At 34.7% G+C, this 25,455-nt stretch overlaps 2 protein-coding genes across 2 annotated transcripts in view; one reads left to right on the top strand and one right to left on the bottom strand.

Annotated features, from left to right (window-relative positions):
- The window catches only part of RB1 (RB transcriptional corepressor 1), a 158,896-nt gene that overhangs the window by 49,279 nt on the left and 84,162 nt on the right, over positions 1 to 25,455 (bottom strand). The gene's annotated exons all lie outside the window — the stretch shown is intronic.
- Positions 13,859 to 16,017, top strand: LPAR6 (lysophosphatidic acid receptor 6). Its single transcript, XM_082701611.1, has one exon. It carries the CDS (start codon positions 14,627 to 14,629, stop codon positions 15,641 to 15,643), a length of 1,017 nt encoding a protein of 338 aa, XP_082557737.1. The 5' UTR covers positions 13,859 to 14,626; the 3' UTR covers positions 15,644 to 16,017.

Raw genomic sequence — 25,455 nt, forward strand, 5'->3', positions numbered from 1 at the left:
AAACCAGAGAGGGAGACAAACCATAAGAGACTCTTAATCTCAGGAAACAAACTAAGGGTTGCTGGAGGGGAGGGGGGTAGGAGGATGGGGTGGCTGGGTGATAGACACTGGGGAGGGTATGTGGTACAGGGAGCACTGTGAGTTGTGTAAGACTGATGATTCACAGACCTGTACTCCTAAAACAAATAATACATTAAATGTTAAAAAAAAAAATAATGATATGAGAGGAAATATAAGAATTTTACTACAATATCTTTTCTGCCTCTACTCTTGTCATTTAGCCAGTATACAAACTTTATTTGTATAGGACAAAATAATAAATATAGGACAAAAAAATAAATAAATAAAAAGAAGAAAATGTTTTTATCTAATAGAAAATGTTTTTATCTAATAGGACATAAGAAAAAGCAGTGTTCCCTTCTAAACCTTAAAGATTCTATTCTCTGATTTCAGCTATGTAAGTATAATAGCAAAGACTTAAATTAAACCTCAATCTTGGGGTGCGTGCCTAGCTCAGTTGGTGGATCATGTGACTCTTAATCTCAGGGTTGTGAGTTTGAGCTCCATCTTGGGTATAGAGATTACTTAAAAATGAAATCTTAAAACAAAAACAAAAACAGAACCCAAGTGTTCATTGATGGAATGGATGAAGGAAATGCGCTGGATAGACCATAAGGGCATTATGCTGAGTGAAGTAAATCAAACAGAGAAAAACAAATAAGTATGACTTCATTTATATGTGGAATTAAAAAAAAAATCCCAGATACTGATCTCATAGACACAAAGAACAAAAATGAATCCCAGAGGGGTGGAGAGCTGGGCCAAATGGATACAGGGGTCAAAAGTTAGGAAATTCCAGTTATAAAATAAATAAGTCATGGGGAGGTAATGTGCAGCATGGTGACTATAGCTATATTGTATATTGTATATCTGAAAGTTGCTAAGATAGTAAATCTTAAAAGTTCTCATCACAAGAAAAGTTTTGTAATTATGTTTGGTGATGAATGTTAAATATACTTCTTGTAGTGGTTATTTCACAATATATACAATACTGAATCATTATATTGTACACCTAAAACTAATATAATGTTATATGTCAATTATATCTCAATAGAACCTTCTGCACAGCGAAGGAAAAATCAACGAAACTAAGGCAACCTAGAGAATGGGAGAAGATACTTGCAAATGACATATCTGATAAAGTGTTAGTATCCAAAATCTATGAAGAACTTCTAAAACTCAACATGTAGCAAATGAATAATACAATTTAAAAATGAGCAGAAGACATGAATAGTAATTTTTCCAAGGAAGTCATACAGATAGCTAACAGGCACATAAAAAAGATGCTCAACATCACTCATCATCAGGGAAATGCAAATCAAAACTGTGCTGAGAGATCACCACACACCTATCAGAATGGCTACAATCAACAATACAAGAAACAGCCAGGGTTGGTGAAGATGTGGAGAAAGTGGAACCTTCCTGCCTGCACTGTGTGGCAGGAATGCAAACTGGTGCAGTCATTCTGGAAAACAGCATGGAGGTTCTTCAGAAAGTTAAAAATAGAACTATCCTATTCAGCAATAGTATTAGTAGGTATTTACCCAAAGGACACAAAAATGCTGGTTTAAAAGGGCACGTGCACCCTGATGTGCATAGCAGCATTATCTATAATAGCTAAATTATGGAAAAGGGCCAAGTGTCCATCAACTGATGACTGGGTAAAGAAGAGGCGCTATATAAATACAATATAAGATTATTCAGTCATTAAAAAAGAATGAAATCTTGCCATTTGCAATAACATGGATGGAGCTAGAGAGTATTATACCAAGTAAAATAAGTTAAGAAAGACAAATACTATATGATTTCACTCGTGTGGAATTTAAGAAACAACACAAACGAGCAAAGGGGAAAAAAGAGAGATACAAACCAAGAAACAGACTCTTAACGATAGAGAACAAACTTATGGTTACCAGAGGGGAGGTAGGTGGGGAAAAGAGTTAAATAGGTGATGAGGATTAAGTAGTATACCTGTGATAAGCACTGAGTAATTTATGGAAGTGTTGAATCACTATATGGTACACCTAAAACTAATATTACACTATATGTTAACTAACTGGAATTTAAATAAAACTTTAATATATATACATTTTTTTAAAAACACTAGAAAATGACAGCTGATTTATTATAGCAGTAGAATTCTGTTACCTTTACTCTTTCTACTTTTTCTCTATTACTCTTTAAGAATCTTAATAATATCTCTCCTACAGAGGCGCCTGGGTGCCTCAGTCATTAAGCGTCTGCCTTCGGCTCAGGTCAGGATCCCAGGGTCCTGATATTGAGCCCTGAATCAGGCTCCCTGACCAGTGGGAAGTCTGCTTCTCTCTCTCCCACTCACCCTGCTTGTGTTCCCTTTCTCACTGTGTCTTCTATCAAATAAATAAATAAAATCTTTTTAAAAAATCTCTCCCACATTATAAATAATAAATTTATTCTTGGGAAAAATTATTGAAAAATCAACCTCATGGAATGAAGTCATATGTACCTAGAAATTGGTCAAATTATGTCACAGAAAAGTGAAGTCACAGTTCCAAAAATGAGCAGGGCTAAGTAACAGTTGTGTCAGAACATAAGAGTAAGGAAAGAGTTGGTTCCTTGAAGGACTGACACAAAATTTAAAGGTGGATCCCAAATAGGATACCCTGTTATGATGGAGAAAAGACAACTGTGATATATAAGTACTTTTAATCCCAAATGCTCATTCAGGCATAAGTAAGGCAGATAATTAACAGGAGTCTAGGAAGTCAAGTGGTAATAGTCTGTCAGATGTCACTGCAATGAGGGAAACTGGACCCTGTTACCTCTGAGGTAACAGGGTGCTGGCCAAAGCAACAAAGAGCAGAAGATTAACCTGATAACTGCACAGGGAGCCAGAAGTCAGGGTAGGATCTGACTTGAAATGAAATTATTGCCCTGGAGCTCCTTTTAATGAAAGACAGGTACTCTACTAGAAGTACTTAGCTTCAAGAATGCTGTCAAGTAGCCAAAACCAAACCAAACCAAGTTTATAAGTTGTCACGCAAAACAAAAATCAGAAGTAAACATGTAGAATTTTATCAAATTGAAATGCTGTTTGGAAGTTTCCAATTGCCATGAAAATTTTGTACAAGAACCTGGTGAGTGGAGTTAAGGAAGATGAGGCTGGAAATAGAAATTGGGAAGGGTGTTTTTAAAGACTGTTTATCAGTTAAATGTTAGTCCCTAAGACATCCACATGATTCATTCCTTCATTTCTGTTCAAATGTCCCCTTATCAGCAAGTCCTTCCTAAAACACTTTCCTTTTCCTCCTAAGTGTATTTTTTGTCAGAGATCTTACCACCATATGACCAATTACATAATTACTTATTGATTGCATGTCTCCAAATAAAATATAAGCTCAGGAATTTTTTTTACCCTGCTATATTCCCTATATTCTGAGCAACTGGAAGAGTCCCTGGCATACAGTTCACAGGCAGTAAATACTTGCTATTGAATAAACAAATACATATCAGTAGATCCAAGATTAAAGATAACATAAGAAGGAAAAAAAATTTAAATGTGCCTATCCTATTTCCCTGTCTATATAACCAGGACAACAATCCTGCAACTGTTCTTTGGTCTGGCTGAAGCAGTCCCTGTTAACTAAAAACAACAACAAAAAGCTGGGCTTTAAAAGGGGCCCTTTTGTAGGGTCAGTCCTTCCGGTCTTTTGTTTCTAACCTTTCTGAGGCAGCACTGGTGACATCTGGTATTGATAGGAAACCCTCAAGTTTTCCAAGAATGTGAAATCAGTTGATTAAAATAATCACAACAGCAAACCAAAAAATTTCGGTCTGGGAATGAATTACTGTAGTTTAGAATCTTACTGATTAATTCTTCCATATACCTGAGTATCAGTATCTGTTAAAAGAGCCTGTCTCTTTGAATTCTAGTTAAGAGCAAAACATCTGCATAAATACGTTTCTGCTGTTAAGTGTATTTGCAATAGCGTTCATAGAACTAGATCTTTTTTGTTTTTTAAAGATTTTATTTATTTATTCATGAGAAACAGAGAGCAGAGGCAGAGGGAGAAGAAGGTTCCCCACTAAGCAGGGAGCCCAAATGTGGAAATCGATCCCAGGATCCTGGGATCATGACCAGAGCTGAAGGCAGACATTTAACCGACTGAGCCACCCAGGCACCCCACAGAACTAGATCTTAAACATCTGTCATTGTAAGGAAGAAAAAGAAAAAAAGAGGATTCTAAATTATGTATACTCATTTTTATTTTGAAGGCCAAAACTTAAAAAAAGTAAAAATATTAATTTCGATATCAAAAACAGCAAATCACATTTAAGTTAAAAGAAAAAAATAGGGGCACCCGGGTGGCTCAGTGGGTTAAAGCCTCTGCCTTCGGCTCAGGTCATGATCCCAGGGTACTGGGATCAAGCCCTGAGTAGGGCTCTCTCTTCAGCTAGGGAACCTGCTTCCTCCTCTCTCTGCCTACTTGTGATCTCTGTCTGTCTGTCAAATCAATCAATCAATCAATCAATCTTCAAAAAAAGAAAAAAATATTCACGTTCAGATCCTTTTCCCATTTTTTGGAATGAATTGTTAATTTTCATTTGCTTTTTTTTTTTTTTAATTAAGTAAACTCTATGCCCAACTCATGACACCAAGAGTCACATGCTCTCCCAAATGACACAGGGTGCCCCTCACCTCATTAGTTTTATTCTTATATTAAGTACAGTATGATAAATTGACATTTTCTTCCTACTCTACGAATTCTAGCAACAAAACTAAATTATTTAGTCAAAGGTATCTTTTCCTTTAAAACTAAAGACTTCATATAATACTTAAAGATTTTACTACTTTATTGTTATTTTTAAGTACACTCAATTTTTTTCCCAGAAGTCTATGGAGTCTTTTTTTTTTTTTTAATGGAGTCATTTTTTACATTTAAATACTTGATTTGTTGGCATTTATTTTGGTATAAAAAATTAAAGTCCAGGGGCACCTGGGTAGCTCAGCTGGTTAAGCATCGGGCTTCAGTTCAGGTCATGATCTCAGGGTCCTGGGATAGAGTCCTGGGTCATCAAGCTCCCTGAGGAGTGGGGAGTCCACTTGTCCCACTCCCTCAGACTCTTCCCCCATTCCTGCTCTTTCTCTTTCAAATCAATAAGATCTTTAAAAAAAAAAAGTTAAAGTACACTTTTTAAAATGACTTTTCTGATGACCCATTAAGCATTTATTGAACTATCCATATTTTTCTCTACTGATTTGAAGTGTTATTATATTTCCCCAGGTTTATAGTCTATTTCTGGGCTCACAATCACTCAGAACTAAAGAACTGTAAATTAAATGAGATATCACTTTGACCTATTATTTTGGAAGGGTTTAAAAGGCTTATAATAATCTGGTTTAGAGGAGGGTGTGAGAAAATAGGTATTACTGATAGAAACATGAATGGGAAGGAAAGACAAAATTTTTGGAAGTAAAATCATGAGGTTATACTATATATGTATATTACACTACATGTACAGTATATTTGCCCACTTATATATAGTATATTTGTACACTATATGTATAATTATACTATATATATATATATATATATATATATATATATGGCATAGTGTATATATACATATATACCATTTTATTATATATAGCATTAAACTTACAGATTTGTCCCAGTTAAAACTGTATGTCACATATTCAAAAATTTTTCTATGGCCTTCATTTAAGCTTTTGGTCTTTTGTTTTCATCTAGATCCTGTTTTTTGTTCTATAAGTGGAATCTTTTTACCATTATATTTTCTAGTTGATTACTGCTGATGCAGGAATTGTCTTATTTAATGAGAATTAATCAAAAAGCTGGGGTGCCTGGGTGGCTCAGTGGGTTATGGGTCTGCCTCTGGCTCAGGTCATGATCCCAGAGTCCTGGGACTATGCCTGCTTCTCTCCCTGCCCCCTTAACTCATGTTCTCTCTGTTAAATAAATAAAATCTTTCAAAAAATTATATATATATATATATATATATATATATATATGAAAACATTTTACTTGAATTTTCAAAAATATAGCATGTATATTCATTAAAAAATTCTCTTTATGTAGGCTCTTTTTTAAGTAGAGTTCCAGGTTGTTTTTCTCCTATGAACCACATCAACAATACGTGTCTATGATTTACACTGTATATAGAGTAAAAACATAAAGACTCTTGCAAAGCAATCTGAGGACTAGAGAATCAATCCTTCTAGTTCCTTATGGTATCCTCTAAGAACCTTTTACAGAGATACACATCTAACTCAACAATGTATTTTCAGCAACTTGCCTTTGAGTCACCCCAAAGCACCAAACTGGGTTTCCCTAAAACATAATTTCATTATTGGTAACAAAAGAACTCAGGTGTATCAAAGCAGCTTTCTAGCCACAATATTTAGCTTTTTAGGAGTATCCTAAAAGAGTAATCCTTCCCTATCTCCACACTTTACTAAACGATAAAGTCAACAAATGCTTATTGAAATAAACTAGAGTACCTGGATTTCTAATAATAAACACTGCTGGAAAATGTTAAATTTACTATTTATAGGAAACCTTTCTTCTAATTATTTGAAGGAAAAAGAAATATTTCCTTTCGATCTATATAAAATTTGGTGCATGCTTTCCCAATTCCAACCTTTTTAAAAAATTTTAGACCATAATCTTTTCCCAAAAAGTCTACATAGCTTACACATATAAAAATAAACTTCTTCTCTGCTTAAAATTCACCGAAACTATGAACCAAAGTTCTTATTTTGTGTCAGTAAGAAAATGTAAGGTTGGAATCCATCTGTTATATGTAGGAAATCAGGAAATATAGACATCAAGGAATGAGAATACTAGTTCCAACTCCCCGAAGATTCATTGAATTGCATTCTCTAACTTAACAAAGTACAAGGAACTGTGATGGGTACTTAACAGTGAGGACCTGGTTTTTAGTTCTGGCTTCATGATTCTCCATCATTTAATCACATGTAATTCTACACAAACCACAACTTCTCTGAATTTCACTTTCTTGGGAGACAGTATGTTCTTTGTACCATTCAAAATTAGTATGAAGATTAAATTAAAAATGTAAGGTCTGAAAAGGATTCTAAAGATCTAGTTCAATATTCTTCTTTTACAAATATGTAATAGAGAAGTTAAATGATTTTCTCAATGTCACATTAATTTTAATAGCACAGGTGGAATTAAGAATCTAGGTCCCTCAACACTTAGACTGGTTTTTTAACACTCTATCTTCTTGCTTCTAAAGTAGGTGAAAGACTTTTAAAAACCACAACCAACCTATAACCTTCCTCAACTAGATTCTATGACCAAATTAAGCCCTTATGCCCCCAAGCATTCTTTGGGTGTGATGAATTAACTTCTCTTCTAGAAATTTAGAGTGGAACTAATTATGTAACATTCTTGAAAGAATTAAGAAAACTGTCACTCAAATCATTTTATGTGTTTTTGGTTGAAAAAGACAACATTACTATACTAACAGTACTGTACTAAGACATTATTACCAGGCATGGCTCTAGCCTTTAAGACTTTAAATTTGAAACTCTTATTCAACTGAAGGCTTGCCTTCTTGAGACATTACCTCCTCTGAAGGCCCTTTAATGGACTTGGTTGACTCTTATCTCCATTCTGAATAAACATCTATTGTTATACTCTGTACTGTGATTCTTTCTTTTTTTTTTTAATCATAACTGAGTTGAAAGAATATGTCTTAAAAGGAAGACAGACTAAATACTATTGAAGAATAGAAAAAAAAATGATGAAACTGAGGTCTCCATAAAAAATCTGATAGGATTTTAAGAGGCAGAGATGAAGGAATGGGGAGCAGGTAGGGATAGGAAAAAAGGAAGAAGGGACAACTCAAAGTGTCGGCAGTGATAAATATTTACTAAAGTTGTAAGTTTTACACCACAACAATATCCTTGCTCCTCTTAATTTCCTTTATCTCTTTGTTTGACCTTGCTTCAAGCACCATTCCCATCTACTTTGACTTGGCTATAAATCATCACCCTTTAAATCTTTTTTCTCCTTCCACCCAACCCTACAAGCTGGTTCAACCCTCTCAACTTGGGTAGATGACTCATGTTCCAGTAAAGAGTAACAAAAAGTGCAAAATGTTTGCAATAATGAGGAAAGGTAAACCACTTTTCAAATTATATCAACACACAGTAATACTAAATTTGTTTAATTAAAAATCTTTTTCTATTAAATATATCTATTGACATAAATCACAAATGTTCATTTCTCAAATTGAAAGTTTTGTTTATGTTTGAACCTAAATAAAAAATTTATCCTAAAAAAATTATCCAAATAGGCTTCAGAAGAGTAAGAAAACATTTTTAATAAGTGTAAATTTGAGATGGAAGAGAACATTTAAGAGTCACATTCTCATCACAACAAATATTTGCTGCATTCAAAACAAAAAGTTTAGAGTATTATTCTTACATTTTAAATTTTCACTATTCCACACTTTATTTTGAACTTGAACAGCTTTCAGTTTAAATTTCACACACACTCCCATCCAATTGTTTTACAAATCTCATATTCTCAATGTTATTTTAGGTACAACTCTGATTATGGCCATCAAAACTTTTAATGAGAAATTAGAGTTCTGATCAATTTTATAGTAAAAACATGGCATCTTATTTGTGTTTTGGAAAGAAAAATCTTCTACCTATTTATTTTTAAATATTTATTTATTTGAGAGAGAAAGAGAGAGAGAGAGAGAGAGAGATAGGGGGAAGAGCAGAGGGAGAGAGAGAGAGAGAGAGAGAGAATCTTAAGCAGACTTCCCACGAGATCAGAGCCTGAAGCAGAGCCTGATCTCAAGACACTGAGATCATGACCTGAGCTGAAATCAAAAGTCAGACGCTTAACTGACTGAGGCACCCAGGAGCTCCAGAAAAATCTTTTAAAGAAGAATGCCATAGAAATACAAAGTAAAGCCTTTTTTTCAATGTGAAATCTTTACAGTATTACAAAATGTTAACAAAATACCCCTTATGAGACTCTTGGCTGAAACAAAGAATATTTTTTGTACATATTTCTTGTACAAACTGTTTTCAAAATTAGAAATCCTTAAGCATAAAAAAATGAAAGAGACTCATTGATTTGTTATATCTGAGAGTAAAAAAAAAAAAAAAAATCTAGCAGCTTAAGCATTCGAACTATTAAAAAAACCAGAATCAGATACAGAAGCAGGAAGGGACCTCTTAACAGTCCAACCCCCTCAGTTCACAGCCAAGGAGCCAGAATCACAGGAAGGTCAAATGGTTGCATAACAAGCTTCTCAGATTCTTTGCCTGTGCTCTTTACACAACACTTTGCTACTTCCCTATTAAAATGAAAAAATTACAGATTTACATTTTATTGCCTACATACACAATGTTGTACTTCATTCATAAAGAACCTGCACTAGGCAAAGTCTTTTTTCTTCTTGTCTATCTACAAAGAAAAGCTTCCAAAATATTTCAGAGATTTCCAGGTATTTCAGAGAAGCAGACTTCAGGATTTGCTAACCCTTCAATTCTTTAGATCCACGGTCTCTTACCTCTTTTTAGTCACAGAATCTCATCAAAGCAGAATGAATAAACATTTTATAAATGTCAAGGTCTTTAGGGGGAGATCCCTTGCACTAGACTATTAAACTTTCCTCGGCATTAAACCAAAATCACCACATATATATGGACTATATTAATCTACCAACATGTTTCTCAGAACCATAATCTGACACTGAGTACTCTTCTTATATTGAGGGCCAATGAGAAATGGCATATGTTCTGCCACTAGGAAACAACCTCCTATAGTCATTTAATGGTTCACATGTAAAGACTCACAATGTAGTTCTGAGATAAAACAAACCAAAGTTTCTCCCTCGACACTGCGTAATGTTTTCTTTCATTAAATGAAGGCAATGTAATCCACCAAGTTTTCCTTTTCTGCCTTGCTTCAAATGCAGTAGATTTTTCTAACATCATTATTTCACATCATTATTTCACATCTTGGCCCCCTTCCCACCCATCTCGCTCCCTGCATAACACTTGGCTTTTATTCTTTTACTAATGTGTTATGAATTTGTGTTTTAAGATTTTTTTGCCTTTTGCAAACATTTATTATGTTCAAAATGAATACTTTTTAGAATGAAAATGACTAATACATAGAAAAGTTTCTCACATTTAAATTTTTTAACTGTTCTATATTTTCTTTTTAAACTTTTAAAATTTAGGTATCATTTACATGTAATAAAACACTAAGGTAATTGTTTATTAGTTCCATCAGTTGTGACAATTGTAAAATTATCATCTGCTTTATATGCTTTTTGGAAGCAAGAAGGGTATAAATGAATAAATAGTTGATTCATTCATGAGTTGATCAGTGACAGGCTACCAGGGGGAAAATGGACAAGGGTGAGACAGGGAATAAGAAGACAAGATAAGGCATTATAACAACCATAGAGATAAGAGTGACAGGGTTAGCCCAGAAAGGTGGCAGTGAGAATAAAAATAGGGCAAGATAAAAATGATATTGCTATCAAGGTTAGAAAATAACCACTATGAAAATGAAAAGACAGTAAGAGTGGCTGAGGAGCCTCTCTACACATTATTTGTTTATAGTGGGTATCCATTAAAGATTTATTTATTCATCCAACAAGCTATTATAAGCCTATTTTGAATCAGGCATAAAAAAGTCAGATTCTTGCCTCCTCAGTTTCATAGCTGTAGCAGAAATTCAGTCAAGAACTCACAAGTTGTCCAATCTTTTAACTTCTAATACTTAACTACAAGAATACTCTCTCTCAACATGATAAAAAAGGAGTTCCACAACTAAATGTTTTATACTATCATTGGTAGTGAATAAAACATCCACTTTAGAGGCTAGCTGGCTATTTACTTGGCTTCTTTTTTTTTTTTTAATAGTGGGGTTTTTTTTTAGATTTTATTTATTTATTTGACAGACAGAAATCACAAGTAGGCAGAGAGGCAGGCAGAAAGAGAGGGAGGGAGGGAGGGAGAGAGAGAGAGAGAGAGAGAGAGAGAGGAGAGGGAAGCAGGCTCCCCGCTGAGCAGAGAGCCCGATTCGGGGCTCGATCCCAGGACCCTGAGATCATGACCTGAGCTGAAGGCAGAGGCTCTAACCCACTTGAGCCACCCAGGCACCCCTTAACCTGGCTTCTTGATGATAAAATTAAAATTTGAAAAGTGAAGACTCACATAGTGAAAATAACTAAATTTCAACTCAGTGGCATATGTTTTTTCAGCCTCCTCTTAAGTTCCACTCAAGAATTAAGTTGATTCACAGGGGCGCCTGGTTGGCTCAGTGGGTTAGACCTCTGCCTTCGGCTCGGGTCATGATCTGAGGGTCCTGGGATCGAGTCCTGCATCGGGCTCTCTGTTCAGCGGGGAGACTGCTTCCTCCTCTCTCTCTCTCTCTGCCTGCCTCTATGCCTACTTGTGATCTTTCTCTGTCAAATAAATAAATAAAATCTAAAAAAAAAAAAAAAAAAGAATTAAGTTGATTCACAGACTTACCTTTCAGAAGTGTACAAATCTCATATTAAAATAACAGTTTGGTCTAAGGCTATCAAATACGAAGCACCTATTAAATATACTCCATTCCCTCTATTTATTTAACTCACTTTATAAGCAGTTACTATGTATTTTTCAAATCTTAATCTAAGGAATTTTCAAGGTATCTAATTTCACTTTGGTTCCTTAATTAGAAGTCAAATGAAATATCTTGAAAAATCCAGCATTTAATAATCTTCCCTGAAGCAGATGGCTGCTCTGGTACTGTTCTTTTCCTTAAGAGAAACAGTGTTCAAAAGTAAAGTTTATGATCGCGATTCATTCATCAGCAAACATATGAGTACCACTAAGGGTCAAACACTGTATAAGAATTAGAAATACAAACATATACTAATATACTGATAATAACAAAAAGCTTAATTCAACAAATAGTGTTCTAAAAGCAGCAATAATTCAAACATGAAAAACCAGAAATGAATATCTAGTCCAGTAAATAACAACATCAATATATAGAAGAATATTCCAATGTAGAATTAATACATTTTAATTCTTTGTTTGAGACAATGCCATAGTCAAAATGAAAGCAGAAGTAAACAAGGTCAGGGCACATGACTACTTATTATTTAATGATGACCCAAAACCTTATCAATTTAATAGATTACTAAGAAACTATAATAGAAATTTCTTCTCAGTAAGAATACAAGCTTATTAACTACTTCTTATTTCATTATTATTCACCTGCCTTCTAATATGAACACTACCGCTTTTGCACACCAGTGCAATACACAAAGAATTCAGCCCTTAACGTTTAAGTTTATTGGTTATAAATAATACTCATTTTTTGTGTCACTTGACTATAAATTTCCCAGTCAAAACAATAAAAAAGAACACAGAATATAATTCAGGCAGGATTCATCAACAAACAACAGAAATTGCTGAACTTAGTTTTATAATTAAAAAGGTATAAAATCAGCATAAACCATATCACTGCAACATATTACTTTTAAATTAGGTAATTTAGGAAGAAAAAACAAATCACTCTTCAATTCCCTAAATCTTCCTAACAGATACTTCAAAAGACAGAGTTTTGGCCCAAACTGAATGAAACTAGAGAATAGCAACAGTGAACAGTAATTGGATCTATCCTTTTCTGAAAAATGGTAGTTTAGAGCAAGAAAAACATGTATGTGTCCAGAGGTTGTGGTATCTTCAGTCCTCGAGGAAATAACATCCATATTCAATTACCTCCATCCTGAACATACTTTATTCTTCCAAGTTCTTTGGTCTTTAAAAAAATGAGTATCCCTTAGATATAAATATATTCAGAAACAACTCATAGGAGCTTTTAAATGAAGACAAAATCGGAGCCATACACAGTTAATGTCACATTAACAGGGTAAGAGACAGGCGGTAATGAAAATAAAATAATGATCCTAAAATTTAGCCAAGTAGTATAACTTTTATTCTCCAAAACTTATTTCAATCGATTTAGGGAAAAAAATAGTTTGTTTAAAAAGATGCAATTTAGTTCTGTGCGTAAGATAAATACTACGCCAAACAAAAGAAATGAACATTCTTGAATTTATTCTTTTTTTTTTTTTAAAGATTTTATTTATTTATTTGACAGACAGAGATGACAAGTACGCAGAGAGGCAGGCAGAGTCCTGAATTTATTCTTTGGTGAAAGTGAGTTATTTAAAAGTCAAAAGTGCTCTAAAATATTAACTCAATTTTCAAGGAAAGAGGAAAGAATGTTAGAAAACTGCTTATCAAAAACAGAAGAGATGCAGAATTGGAGCCATTCACAATTATACCAATTAATTCTTGAGGAGCAATTATGGCAAACAGAAGCCAGAAGCAAAATCACCACCAGTCAGTCAAATATCTTTTACGCCTAAAGATTAAATTTCTCTTTTTCATAAGTCATTAAACAGTTTTTTTTCAATGCTATATTAAGATGTCACAATTTCAATTTATAAACACTATACACATTTTATTTCTTTTAAAAAAAGAAATTTAAAAAGTCATATTCCAAACACAAAAGCAATCAAATTAGAGAAAATAGGCTTAATACTGATTTCTTATTCCCAAATAGAAAGAAATAAAAGGAAAGAAGGTGGCCAAAATCCCAGAAGCAATTCTGCATAAAAAGAGTTAAAGGGCAGAGGCTTAGCTCCAGAGCCAGTGACCATTTGCAAGCCTCCTAGGTATACTCCCAGAAGACACATTATCAGATTAAAGGCACAGTAAACAAACGGGGCTGAAACCTTTCTTTGTCCAAGCCCAGCCTCTTCTTCCTGTGATGTCATACTACAAATCTAGCAAGCCTTTCTTTTCCACTTCAGAGAAAGCCCATCTCACAATACATCTGGCAACGGAGGAAAAGGCTTCAATTCAGCAAGAGCTAACACGCTTAGGAATTTATTTCGGAAACTTTTAAAGACTCTTCTGCTTACCAGCATCTGGAATCCACTGCAGAAATACTAACAAGGAAACCTTCATGTAAAAGGAGCAAGAAGTGAGACCAAACTGGCAATGTTTAAGTCTCTGAAACTCTGCACTGAAAGCAAAAAAAGACTGCTACCTTCATCTTAAATATTCTGGAGCGTAAAGAAACTTTAATTTTGGGAATATTCATCTTGACTACTGAAATACAAGTTTACCAGATGAGTAGATTTATTCCCATCCCGGACACGGCTTTTCTTTAAATTCATAATCAACAGGTTGGCTTCACTGACTACATTTTTCTCAGAAGTTGTTCGTCGGTTACCTAAACCCTGGATTCATGGATTTTCTGGATTAGAAAATGAGAATATCTTCCTGTTGAAGAACCAAGTGGAAACTTTACAGCAAGGAATTTCATGTTTCTTACTGAGATTTCAAAGAAAAAGGAAATATTTATAAAACCATCTAAAGATACAAAGAATTTGCACATACTTTGGAGGTTATAAAGTGATCACAATCTGAATACCAAAGAAGACTGTAGCTGACCAAAGGACTTCAATTCTGTAAATTGGACGTGCCTTTATAATGGTAAGCAATAACAGCTCCAATTGCTCCTATGATGACTCCTTTAAGTACACTTTGTATGGGTGCATGTTTAGCATGGTGTTCGTGCTTGGGTTAATATCCAACTGTGTTGCCATATACATTTTCATCTGCACCCTCAAAGTACGAAACGAAACCACAACATACATGATTAACTTGGCAATGTCAGATTTGCTTTTCGTTTTTACTTTACCCTTTAGGATTTTTTACTTTGCAACACAGAACTGGCCATTTGGAGATGTACTTTGTAAAATTTCAGTGATGCTGTTTTATACCAACATGTATGGAAGCATTCTGTTCTTAACCTGTATTAGTGTGGATCGGTTTCTGGCAATTGTCCACCCATTTAAGTCAAAGACTTTAAGAACCAAACGAAATGCAAAACTCGTGTGCATTGCTGTATGGCTAACTGTGATAGGAGGAAGTGCACCAGCAGTTTTTTTTCCATCCACCCACTCTCATTTTTGCTTTGAAAAATTTCCAGAAGCCACATGGAAAACGTATCTCTCAAGGATTGTAATTTTCATTGAAATAGTTGGATTTTTTATTCCTCTAATTTTAAATGTAACTTGTTCTAGTGTGGTACTTAGAACTTTAAATAAACCTGTTACATTAAGTAGAAGCAAAATAAACAAAACTAAAGTTTTAAGAATGATTTTTGTACATTTGGTCATATTCTGCTTCTGTTTTGTGCCTTACAATATCAACCTTATTTTATATTCTCTTATGAGAACACAAACATTTGTAAATTGCTCAGCGGTGGCAGCAGTGAGGACCATGTACCCAATCACTCTCTGCATTGCTGTTTCAAACTGTTGCTTTGACCCTATAGTTTATTACTTCACGTCGGAAACGATTCAGAATTCAATAAAAATGAAAAACTGGTCTGCTAGGAGAAGTGACTTGAGATTCTCTGAGGTTCACAACACAGAGAACTTTATTCAACATAACCTACAGACCTTAAAAAGTAAGATATTTGACAGTGAATCTACAATATAAACTGCCAGAAATGAAATCACTGGGACTACACTGAGAATCTCTAAGTTCCTTCAACTGTGAGAAGTGTTTTCTTGGACAACTATTTCTCCACCTCTGAAAGAAAATAAACACGTGGACATTTTAAAGTTATTAGTATAAAAATTGTATTCAAAGTGTTAAGCATTAAAATGTATTCTATTCTTGTATACATACCATTTTATTTTTCTGAGCCATTTTGACCTGTACCTTCCTCTTCATTAAAAAAAAAAACCCTAAAAGGCTTGTTCAAAGTCTAAAAGTGACTCTGACTTAAATCATGTGATGACCATGTGTACTGTTTAATTTCTTAGCAATTTTAAATGATTTATCACAAAATAAATGTTTTGTGTACTTAATATTTTTATTCAACATATATCTAATTTCTATTTCAATCTGAATTGAAACTACTAATCATGTTTTTTGAACTATAATATAAATGAGAAAGGAGAACAATTTGAAATAATCAGTGGTTTTGGAGGGTCTTTTGAAAAAGCTTAAAATCTCTTTTCTAGAATAACAACACACAAATAGTGGGGATCTCAAGCAGTTACAGATAATATTCAGGCTTTTGTCTTTGTAGACAATTCATAAGAACCATGTGCTTCCTAACCATGTAGTATGTAGGCTTTAAAATTATTATTTTGATCTATTTTCTAGATATAACAGCACTCAATCCCAAAATAATATATGCCACCAAAATTGAGAGGGAAGAAGCTAACAAAATGCTGTTTTGCTAGGTACATTTAAAAAAAATACTACTTGGAGGTACATTTTAAAGGTATATTTTGTATATAAGTAACCTGTATATGCACCTTAAGTCAGAAATACCACAGAGAGTAAGATAGTGAAATACAAGACTTGGTGCTTAGAAAGTGATCAATGAATATTACACTTCCCTTCTCTCTCTTTTTTTTTAATTTATTTTTATTTTTTTGTTAATTTTAAACATTTTTTTATTGACATATAATGTATTATTTGCCCCAGGGGTACAGGTCTGTGAATCGCCAGGTTTACACACACCCTTTTCTCTTTTTACCATTTATAGTCAAATATTGAACAGCTGAAAATATTTCCACTTAGGCAAAATGTTAATGTATAACAAAATAATTTATAAAGTAAAAACAGTTCCTTATGTAAAAAGCAGCAAAACTACAGGGCCAAATAATTCAATACAACTACATTTTCATTTTCTTAAACACAGAAAAGGTATTGATTTGAGCTATAATTTAGTAGATATTAAGTACCAACTACACTAAAACTTTTTCATTTTCTAACATGTATTTTCTTCCAAATTCAAGCAGTTCTCCAAAGTTAACTAAAAAAGAATGCTTTTTATTTGAGAAAAATGACATAAATAAATTCAGCATTCAATGTATTTTGATTTTTACATCTAATCTTTCAAGTCTTGAACACAACTTTTTTTTTTTTAAGTAAATTTTTAAAAGTAATATAAGTTTATTAAGTGAAGATACAGAAGAAGCTCTCAAGAGTGAGAGGGGTCCCAACAGGGTTGCCATGGGCAATTACTCTTAATTTAAACTTGATTTTTGCTGTTCTCTAGGTTTGGGCTACAATGATTTCAGACAAATCATAGTCATTTGTTAGATCAGTAATCCATTTTCAATAAAATAATGGGGGAGGGGGAATTTTATTTAAGTAGTCATGGTCTCCTTTAGATAAAACCAAAAGCAAAATAAATCCTTAATGTCTTCAATTGGCCCTATAGTATACCTTTATTTGATATCCCTCTTTAGAAAACAAATAAACCTAGCACTTTCAAAAAGTAACAACTTAATGATGTAGAAAAAAGGGGCTGAGAATTTGTAACAGAGATTTCTCTCAGTTTCCCTGGCTTAAAGATCTGTGAGCAAGATCTCAAAGTATGGCTATTACTTTAAAGTACAAGCAAAACAGTTATTAGATATTTGTTGTTACTATGATTACCGGAGACATTTTTGTTGCCCTCTTGTCAACAGAAAGATGAATCAAAAGTTTTGTAAGATTTTTCACAAAGTAATAGCTAACAGATTACAAATACTTAGTATTCTCTTGAACTTTAAAATCCTGGGTAAAGCTTAACTACACAGACAGTGTAGTTAAGTAGTTGAGTGTACTAAAGTTATTTTCCTTTGTTAGCATTGCACGTTATGGTAAATTACATACTCAGAATTTTCTCTGTCTTCTTTTCCCAGAAAACCTCTTGAGAATACTTGAGAATTTTACTCCTTTTACTTAAAAGTGATAGTACAAAGTCATCCCTCTCAAAAAACTATGCCCACTGTTTATAACATGTTTATAAAAGATTTAACTGATCTTCTGTTCCACTTTAAAGCCCTTCAAAGGAACAAAAGATGAGAACATTTTTAAGGTATGGAAAACAGTTCTCTAGGATCCTAATGACTGGTTCTAAACTCAGAAATGACCTTTTCTGAGAAAATAACAAGTAACTATTTTATCAAAAGAATGTATGAAAATATATGTGCTATACATAATATATATACAAAAAAATTAAAGAAACTGGACACACTACTTCATCAAGGAGTTTTGAATATATTCTGCATTCAAAATACTGAAAGTAGATTTGAGGTATAAATTTATAGATGCTGGTATTTAAAGATTAGTCACTCACTTGAGGGATATAAACTATTATAATCTAAAACTTCATATCCCAACTGAGAAGCATTTAATTTATGACTTGTATCTAAAGCAACTGTTTTTGGTTCTGTAATTTTGGACCCCTAATGAATGAACCTGATATGTAATCTATTATATATCTCAACATATTAATTTACTATTGCCTAGCAGAATCTTTACTACTTCCCAACACCCAAATTTTTTTAGTATTTACATGTCAATCCAGCCCAGATGCAAGTAAGGGAAGATAACCTGGTGCTCTTAGTTGTGAATAAATATATACAGAATTTTAAAAGTGCTTACTAATAGATGAATCTTAACATAATCCTAAAGTAAAATGTTTTTAAAAAGCTCTTTTGGGCTGGGCTGGAAATCAAATTATCCATTTATAACATGATTTCCAAGAAATAAATTCTAAATTAAAAGGAACTAATGGGGATGCCTGGGTGGCTCAGTGGGTTAAGCCTCTGCCTTCAGCTCAGGTCATGATCTCAGGGTCCTGGGATCGAGTCCCTCATCCAGCTCTCTGCTCAGCAGGGAGCCTGCTTCCCCCACTCTCTCTCTCTGCCTGCTACTCTGTCTACTTGTGATCTTTGTCTGTCAAATAAATAAAATCTTTTAAAAAAATAAATAAATAAAAGGAACTAATGTACAAAGTTAAGGGCACAAAACATCTTTAAATAGACCAAACTATTTAATGGTCCACAATACTTAATTTTAACATTTTCTAGAAATCAACATACACCTTTCCTAAAATCACAAATTCTTAATTACCTATTTAGTCTTTCTTCAACCTTTTTACCTGATGTCTGCTACCCATTTTCTGACAGTCGATTTTACAAAAATACAAAGAATTATCAATTAAACAGGGCAACTGATCAGGATAATAGAATGAAATGAACTCCAGGCCAACTTCTCTATCAGGTCTTCCCCCTTCCTCCTGCTCTCAAAAAAGATTTACTCCAGGGCACCTGGGTGGCTCAGTTGGTTGAGTGACTGCCTTCAGCTCAGGTCATGATCCCGGAGTCCTGGGATCAAGTCCCACATCAGGCTCCCAGCTCCATGGGGAGTCTGCTTCTCCCTCTGACCTCCCCTCTCATGCTCTCTTACTCTGTCTCTCTCTCTGTCTCTCTCAAATAAATAAATAAAATCTTAAAAAAAAAAAAAAAAAGATTTACTCCAGTAACTCCTTAAAAGGATATAAAATGATCTCTCATCACACTGTGATTCAAGTGCTAAAAACAGTGGCAAAAACAGAATCCAAGACATAAGACCCCAGAAGCAGAGATAATTCATGAACTTAATAACCATTCTTCAAACTCAAACCTTACTTTACTCATATAGCATCAACTCATCAACTAATTTTTAAAAATAATTAAAATTTAAGTAAAGAGTAAGAATGAGAAACAAGTATGTATTATATACTTAAAGTCAAATTATAGCTAAAAGCCATAGGATGTCTGGGTGGCTCAGTGGGTTAAAGCCTCTGCCTTTGGCCTGGGTCATGATCCCATGACCCCAGGATCCTGGACTGAGCCCCTCATCAGGCTCTCTGCTCAGCAGGGAGCCTGCTTCCTCCTCTTTCTCTGCCTGCTTCTCTGACTATCTGAGATCTCTGTCAAATAAATAAATAAAATCTTAAGACAAAAAAACCCAAAAACCATAGGGTGTATGTGCTGAGTTCTATTAACCTTCGCATCAAAATGACTTCAGGTAAATTCACAATTTAAAACTAAAAGAGCCTACAGCTCATCTTAACTGAAGAATTAATGGGCTAAATAATTTGCATAAGGTCACATAACAAGTTAAGGTAGAGCCAGGAGAAGAACTTGGGGTTTTTTGTTTGTTTTTGACTCGTCTGTTTCTTTAATGGTGTTCAGGGAAGCAGCATATGCAAAGACCCTTGGTATACTGAAAGAACTAAAACAAAGCTAAAGTAGCTGGAGATAGAGGGCTGAGACCTTACATGTACTTATAGGCCATAGTACAGCCATGTTAAGATCTGAGGAGATGTGGAAAGCCCTGAAGAATTTCCAGTTAGGAGAGACATGATAGATTTGCATTTCAAAAAGCTTCCTCTGATTACAGGGTAGAGATGCATTTGTCTTCAGCAAAACGAAAACTGTCACAATAAGAAAGATATATTTATTCAATTTTAACTAAAAGAGCTGTTCTAAACCTTTATTTTATATTCTTTCTCCCTTATAAAATGGCCTTTCTTTTTTGAAATGATGCTGATGAAAGATGGCAAGAATATTTTAATGTCATCACTTTATAAAATTAAATGAGCAACCCTTGTGAAGAAATTGGTACATTCATACACTGCTGATGAGAACAGAAAATGGTATGACCTTTATGGACAAGAATTTGGCAATATCACACACACACACACACATGGACAAGAATTTGGCAATATCACACACACACACACACACACACACGCACGCACACACACATACACATTTACTCTTTAAGCCAGCACTCTCATTTCTAGGTGTGTACCCTGAAGACATAATTTCAATAATGTAAAAACACATGTACAAGGTGCAACACTATTTGAAACTGTAAATATTGGAAACTACCTAGAAGTCCAAGCTGAATAAACTGCAGCACATATACAATGCAGTACCATGAAGCTGTAATAAAGAATGAGAAAGAGCTCTATGAACTGGTATGCTGAGATTTCCAGGAAGTGGTAAGTGCAAAAAGTAGTGTAAGATACTTATGGTATGCTATCTTTGGTATAACAAAAGGCAAAATAAGACAGCATACATGTATTTGCTTATTTTCATCAAAAGAAATATAAGAAAGATAAACCAAAAAGCAAGTAATAGGGGTGAGGAGCAGCATAGAAAGGACATGGAAGGTTATGACACTTACCTGAGTGTAAGATTCTGGGAAACATGTTAACGTTACACATCAGGAATCAGAAAACTCTTTTCTTCAAAGGTTGGATAGTGATTATCTTAGGCCTATGGGCTATAAGGTTCTGTTGCTATTTCTCAACTCTGCCTTACAGCATAAAAGCAACCACAGACAAAACATAACTGAATGAGTGTTGCTGTGTTCCAATAAAACTACAGAATCAGGTGGTTGGCCTGGAAGATATATGTGCCACTTCTTGTTCCACATAGTCAAAAAACTAAAGCCAACAAGGATGGTAAAGAAAAAAACAAACCCAACCTAGAACTACATCCATAATTAGTACTTGGCACGTAATAGCTCTCAATCACCTGTTGAATGAATGAATCTTAAAATTCTATTTAAAGACCGACATGAGTTCTAGTGGGTAGGGGGGGGCGCCTTGATCTCAGGACACCAAGATCATGACCTGAGCTGAAATCAAAGAGTCAGATACTTAACCAACTGAGCCAGCCAAGTACCACCCTCCCCCCACCACCCTACTCCCTACCAGACCCCCCCTTTAAATAATCATTGTCACCACTGTTACCATGTTATATTGGGACTACTACAATTACATCCTCTGCCTGCTTCCTTTTTTTTTAAAGACTGTATTTATTTGTTTGAGAGACAGTAAGAGAACACAGAGGCAGAGTGAGAGGGAGACTAAGAATCCCCACTGAGCAGAAAGCCCCACACAGGGGTTAACCCCAGGATCCTGAGGTTTGTAAGCCACACAGGCACCCCCTCAGTCTGCTTCTTGTTTTGTTCCCTTCAACCATCCAGGACAGGTCAACCAGATTTACCTATTAAATCACCACTTTAGGGTGCCTTGGTGGCTCAGTGGGTTAAGCCGCTGCCTTCGGCTCAGGTCATGATCTCAGGGTCCTGGGATCCAGTCCTGCATCGGGCTCTCTGCTCAGCAGGGAGCCTGCTTCCCTCTCTTTCTGCCTGCCTCTCTGTCTACTTGTGATCTCTCTCGGTCAAATAAATAAAATCTTAAAAAAAAAATCACCACTTTATACCAATCACTTAATGTCCAGTTTTTTTTGGAGGGGTGGGTTGTTTGTTTTTTAGAGAGGGAAGGAGAGGTGGGGTGAGGGGCAAAGGGAGAGGGACAGATCAGTCTTCGTGCCCAGTGCAGAGCATGAAGTGGGGCTTGCTCTCACAAACCCTGAGATCATAACCAGAGCTAAAATCAAGATTTGGAGGCCCAAGGCGACTTAGCCACCCAGGCGCCCTGTCCAGTTTGAAAAGTTGTAAGATTCTCCATTGCTCGAAAGGGAAAGTCCTGTTTCAAAGTTTGGCATTCTCCGAAATACAACCCTGATCTCTCAATTTTTTGGTGTATCTTCTCTCTCCCAAATAAGATTCCTCCACTCCTGGATGGTCTACTACATGCCCTGTGTTCCTAACTGGAATTTTATTGACTCTAGACATTTAGGCACATGACACACTAACTGTCCCACTCCCTACCCTAATCAATAAAATTCACTGTGCCCCTCTTCTCTGATAAAATCCTTTTCATCCTCTAAGGGCCAGTTCAACACCTAAACAAAATCTTCTTTGATAATGCTTATTGTCTGTATCATGTATTTGGTATTTTTTTCTTCCACCTTTGTTACTTATCTTTTTATCTTCCTGACACCTCAAGTTCCTTGAGGAAAGGAATTACGTTCTGTGCTTCTTTGTATTCTTTATAGCATCTAACATAGGTTAGTTTCATTTATTATAGTGAGACAAGGAGCATGGCAGGGGGGAGGGCCAAGGGAGAGTGACAGAAGGGCAATCCTTAAACAGACTCCCCACTAAGCACAGACCCCTCCCCACATGAGACTTATTCCCAGGACACTGTGATCATGACCTAAGACAAAATCAGAGCTGGCCACTTAACTGAGCCACCCAGGTGCCCCTGAAAGTTAATTTTTAATAACCAATATGTATTTACTTATTATAGTACCTACTCTGGATATTTGTCAGTGTAGTTCTAATAAATGTCCTATATTCATACACAAAATGTAAAGAAAATAAAGGCTGCCTCTTGTATCATGTATGGTACACTTAATTCTTCAAAAGCCCAAGAAAGAGAATAGTTTTCTTTGTTAATACTACTCAATGACACAAGAATTCAACTCTTGCAGTTATCACCATAAATTTGATTTACCTTAAACGTTACTATTGAATCCCCACGTTTAGATGAGGTTACAGAGTTGTTAAAAGAAACCACTGTGTTATTTAAGACATTCTTTATGTAACTATGGATTTCTTTTCTGGAACAACTATTTCTAGACCTGTTGTATCCTACAATTTTTCCCAGTTTTTTCTCTCTGCACTTCTGTTTAATTCTTAGATCTCATAATTTCTCCCTTCTTGGTTTTGTTTTTTACTTTGCTAAATCATATTCCCTAGTAATTTTATTTCAAAAAGGATAGTCAAGAGATAGACCTTCTGAGTCTTAGATGTCTGAGAATTGTTTCATTTTACCCTCCGGTTTGACATGTAGGTTAGACATAGAATTCTAGGTTATCAGATATCAGTACTCCTGCTAAAAACAGTGATGCTGATCTGGATCTTACTCCAGTGTAAATAGCTTACTTTTTTCTTGCTGGAAGCTTTTATGATTTTCTCACTACATTTGGAATTCTAAATTTTTCATCAAGATGTGTCCACATTCATTTATCCCACTTGGACCTATGAACACTTTCCACTGGACCTTCTGGTTTTGAAAATGTTTTGTTATTGTTTTTTAATCTGATCTTTCTTTTGGCGATGGATATTAACTGAGGTTATCCAAAAAATACCAAAGTTAGGGCAACATAACCTCACAGCACACTAATTTGATGCATTTTCGTCTTAAGGAGAATTATCTTTCCTATATCATTTTTTCTTCAAATCTGTTACAGAAGTCTATAGATTTATCTAATTTACCTAACTTACCTAATTTATAGATTTACCTACTTTTCTGCTCTGCTTCACTTATAGACTCAGCAGAAAGCTGTAGGTACCGTGTGTGTGTGTGTGTGTGTGTGTGTGTGTGAATACACAAAAGTTGGGGTGGGGTCAGACATGTATTTGTATAGCTTGTACACTTCACAAAAGCATAGGGCTTCAGCATAAATTATGCATACCAAATCAGGGGAACCTGTATCCAAAGGGGCATCTTTTTCTAATTCATTCATACCGAGGAATGTGCATTTTCCTGATTCTTATAGGCTGGCATGGACTGAGGTGGGGGACTGGTCCAAATGTTTCATGGACCAACGTTCTCAAAATATAGTGGCCAGAGCAGCAACATCAGCATTGCCTAGAAACATGTTGGAAATATAAATTCTTGGGCACTACCCAAAAAATTTGGGGTTGCACCTAGCAATCTGTGACCTGTGTTTTTAACAAGCCCTCCAGCTCATTTTGATGCATGCTCCTTTGAGAGCTACTGGCAGACAGCACTTTTTTAAAAAAATTCTCCTGATTGCTGCCTTACTCTCTATAACTGCTACTTTGAGCTTGGAGGCTAAGACTCCCACTCCCACCAGAGCCCTTTCCTGTGTGTATTCAAAGCTGTGGTTTTATCAGCTTTGTTCAATCCTTCAATATAACCGTCATTTACTTTTTATCCTCAAACCTGAATCAACTGTTCACTTCCCTCCATAGTTTTTCTACTTTATCATCTCAGTATTGCAGGATTTCACCCCCACATGTGCTTTTTATTTTTTCTTTCTGTAACTTTTGGAGGGTTTGGGTGGAGGAAGCAGGTAAAGGTGTGTGGTCAGTTTGCTATTTCGAACCAGAAATATTCTCATTTTTAAAAGCAATTTCACACATGATGTGATAAGCACTGGGTGTTATGCACAACTGATGAATTGTTGAACACTACATCTGAAACTGATGGTATATTATATGTTGACTAATTGAAATATAAATAAATAAATAAATAAATAATAAAAGTGCACTATATAAATTAAACAAGAAAACATTATAGTACTTAAACCCTTTTACTCCTGCTGAAAAATAATATTCAAAGGGCTTTTTCATCAAAACAAAGCAAATCCATTAATTATGAACAACATAACTTTCAGTTTACTTTCTTTAAAAAATTTTTATTTTAAACTATTTAACCAATTATTGTTAGATCACATTTTAATAGGTCAAAACATTTATGAATCACTTTATTACAATTCTTTATTTTAAAATAAAGAACTTTCATTTCATTATATGAGTGTAAAATATTCATACTGGACTAAATTTAGGCTTTCCAGCAC

Source organism: Mustela nivalis, assembly GCF_964662115.1.
Source record: "Mustela nivalis genome assembly, chromosome: 15".
In the NCBI taxonomy this organism is placed as follows: domain Eukaryota; kingdom Metazoa; phylum Chordata; class Mammalia; order Carnivora; family Mustelidae; genus Mustela; species Mustela nivalis.

Excerpts from the sequence above, each read along its gene's own strand:
- LPAR6 (XM_082701611.1), top strand. The coding sequence starts at position 14,627 with ATGGTAAGCAATAACAGCTCCAATTGCTCCTATGATGACTCCTTTAAG.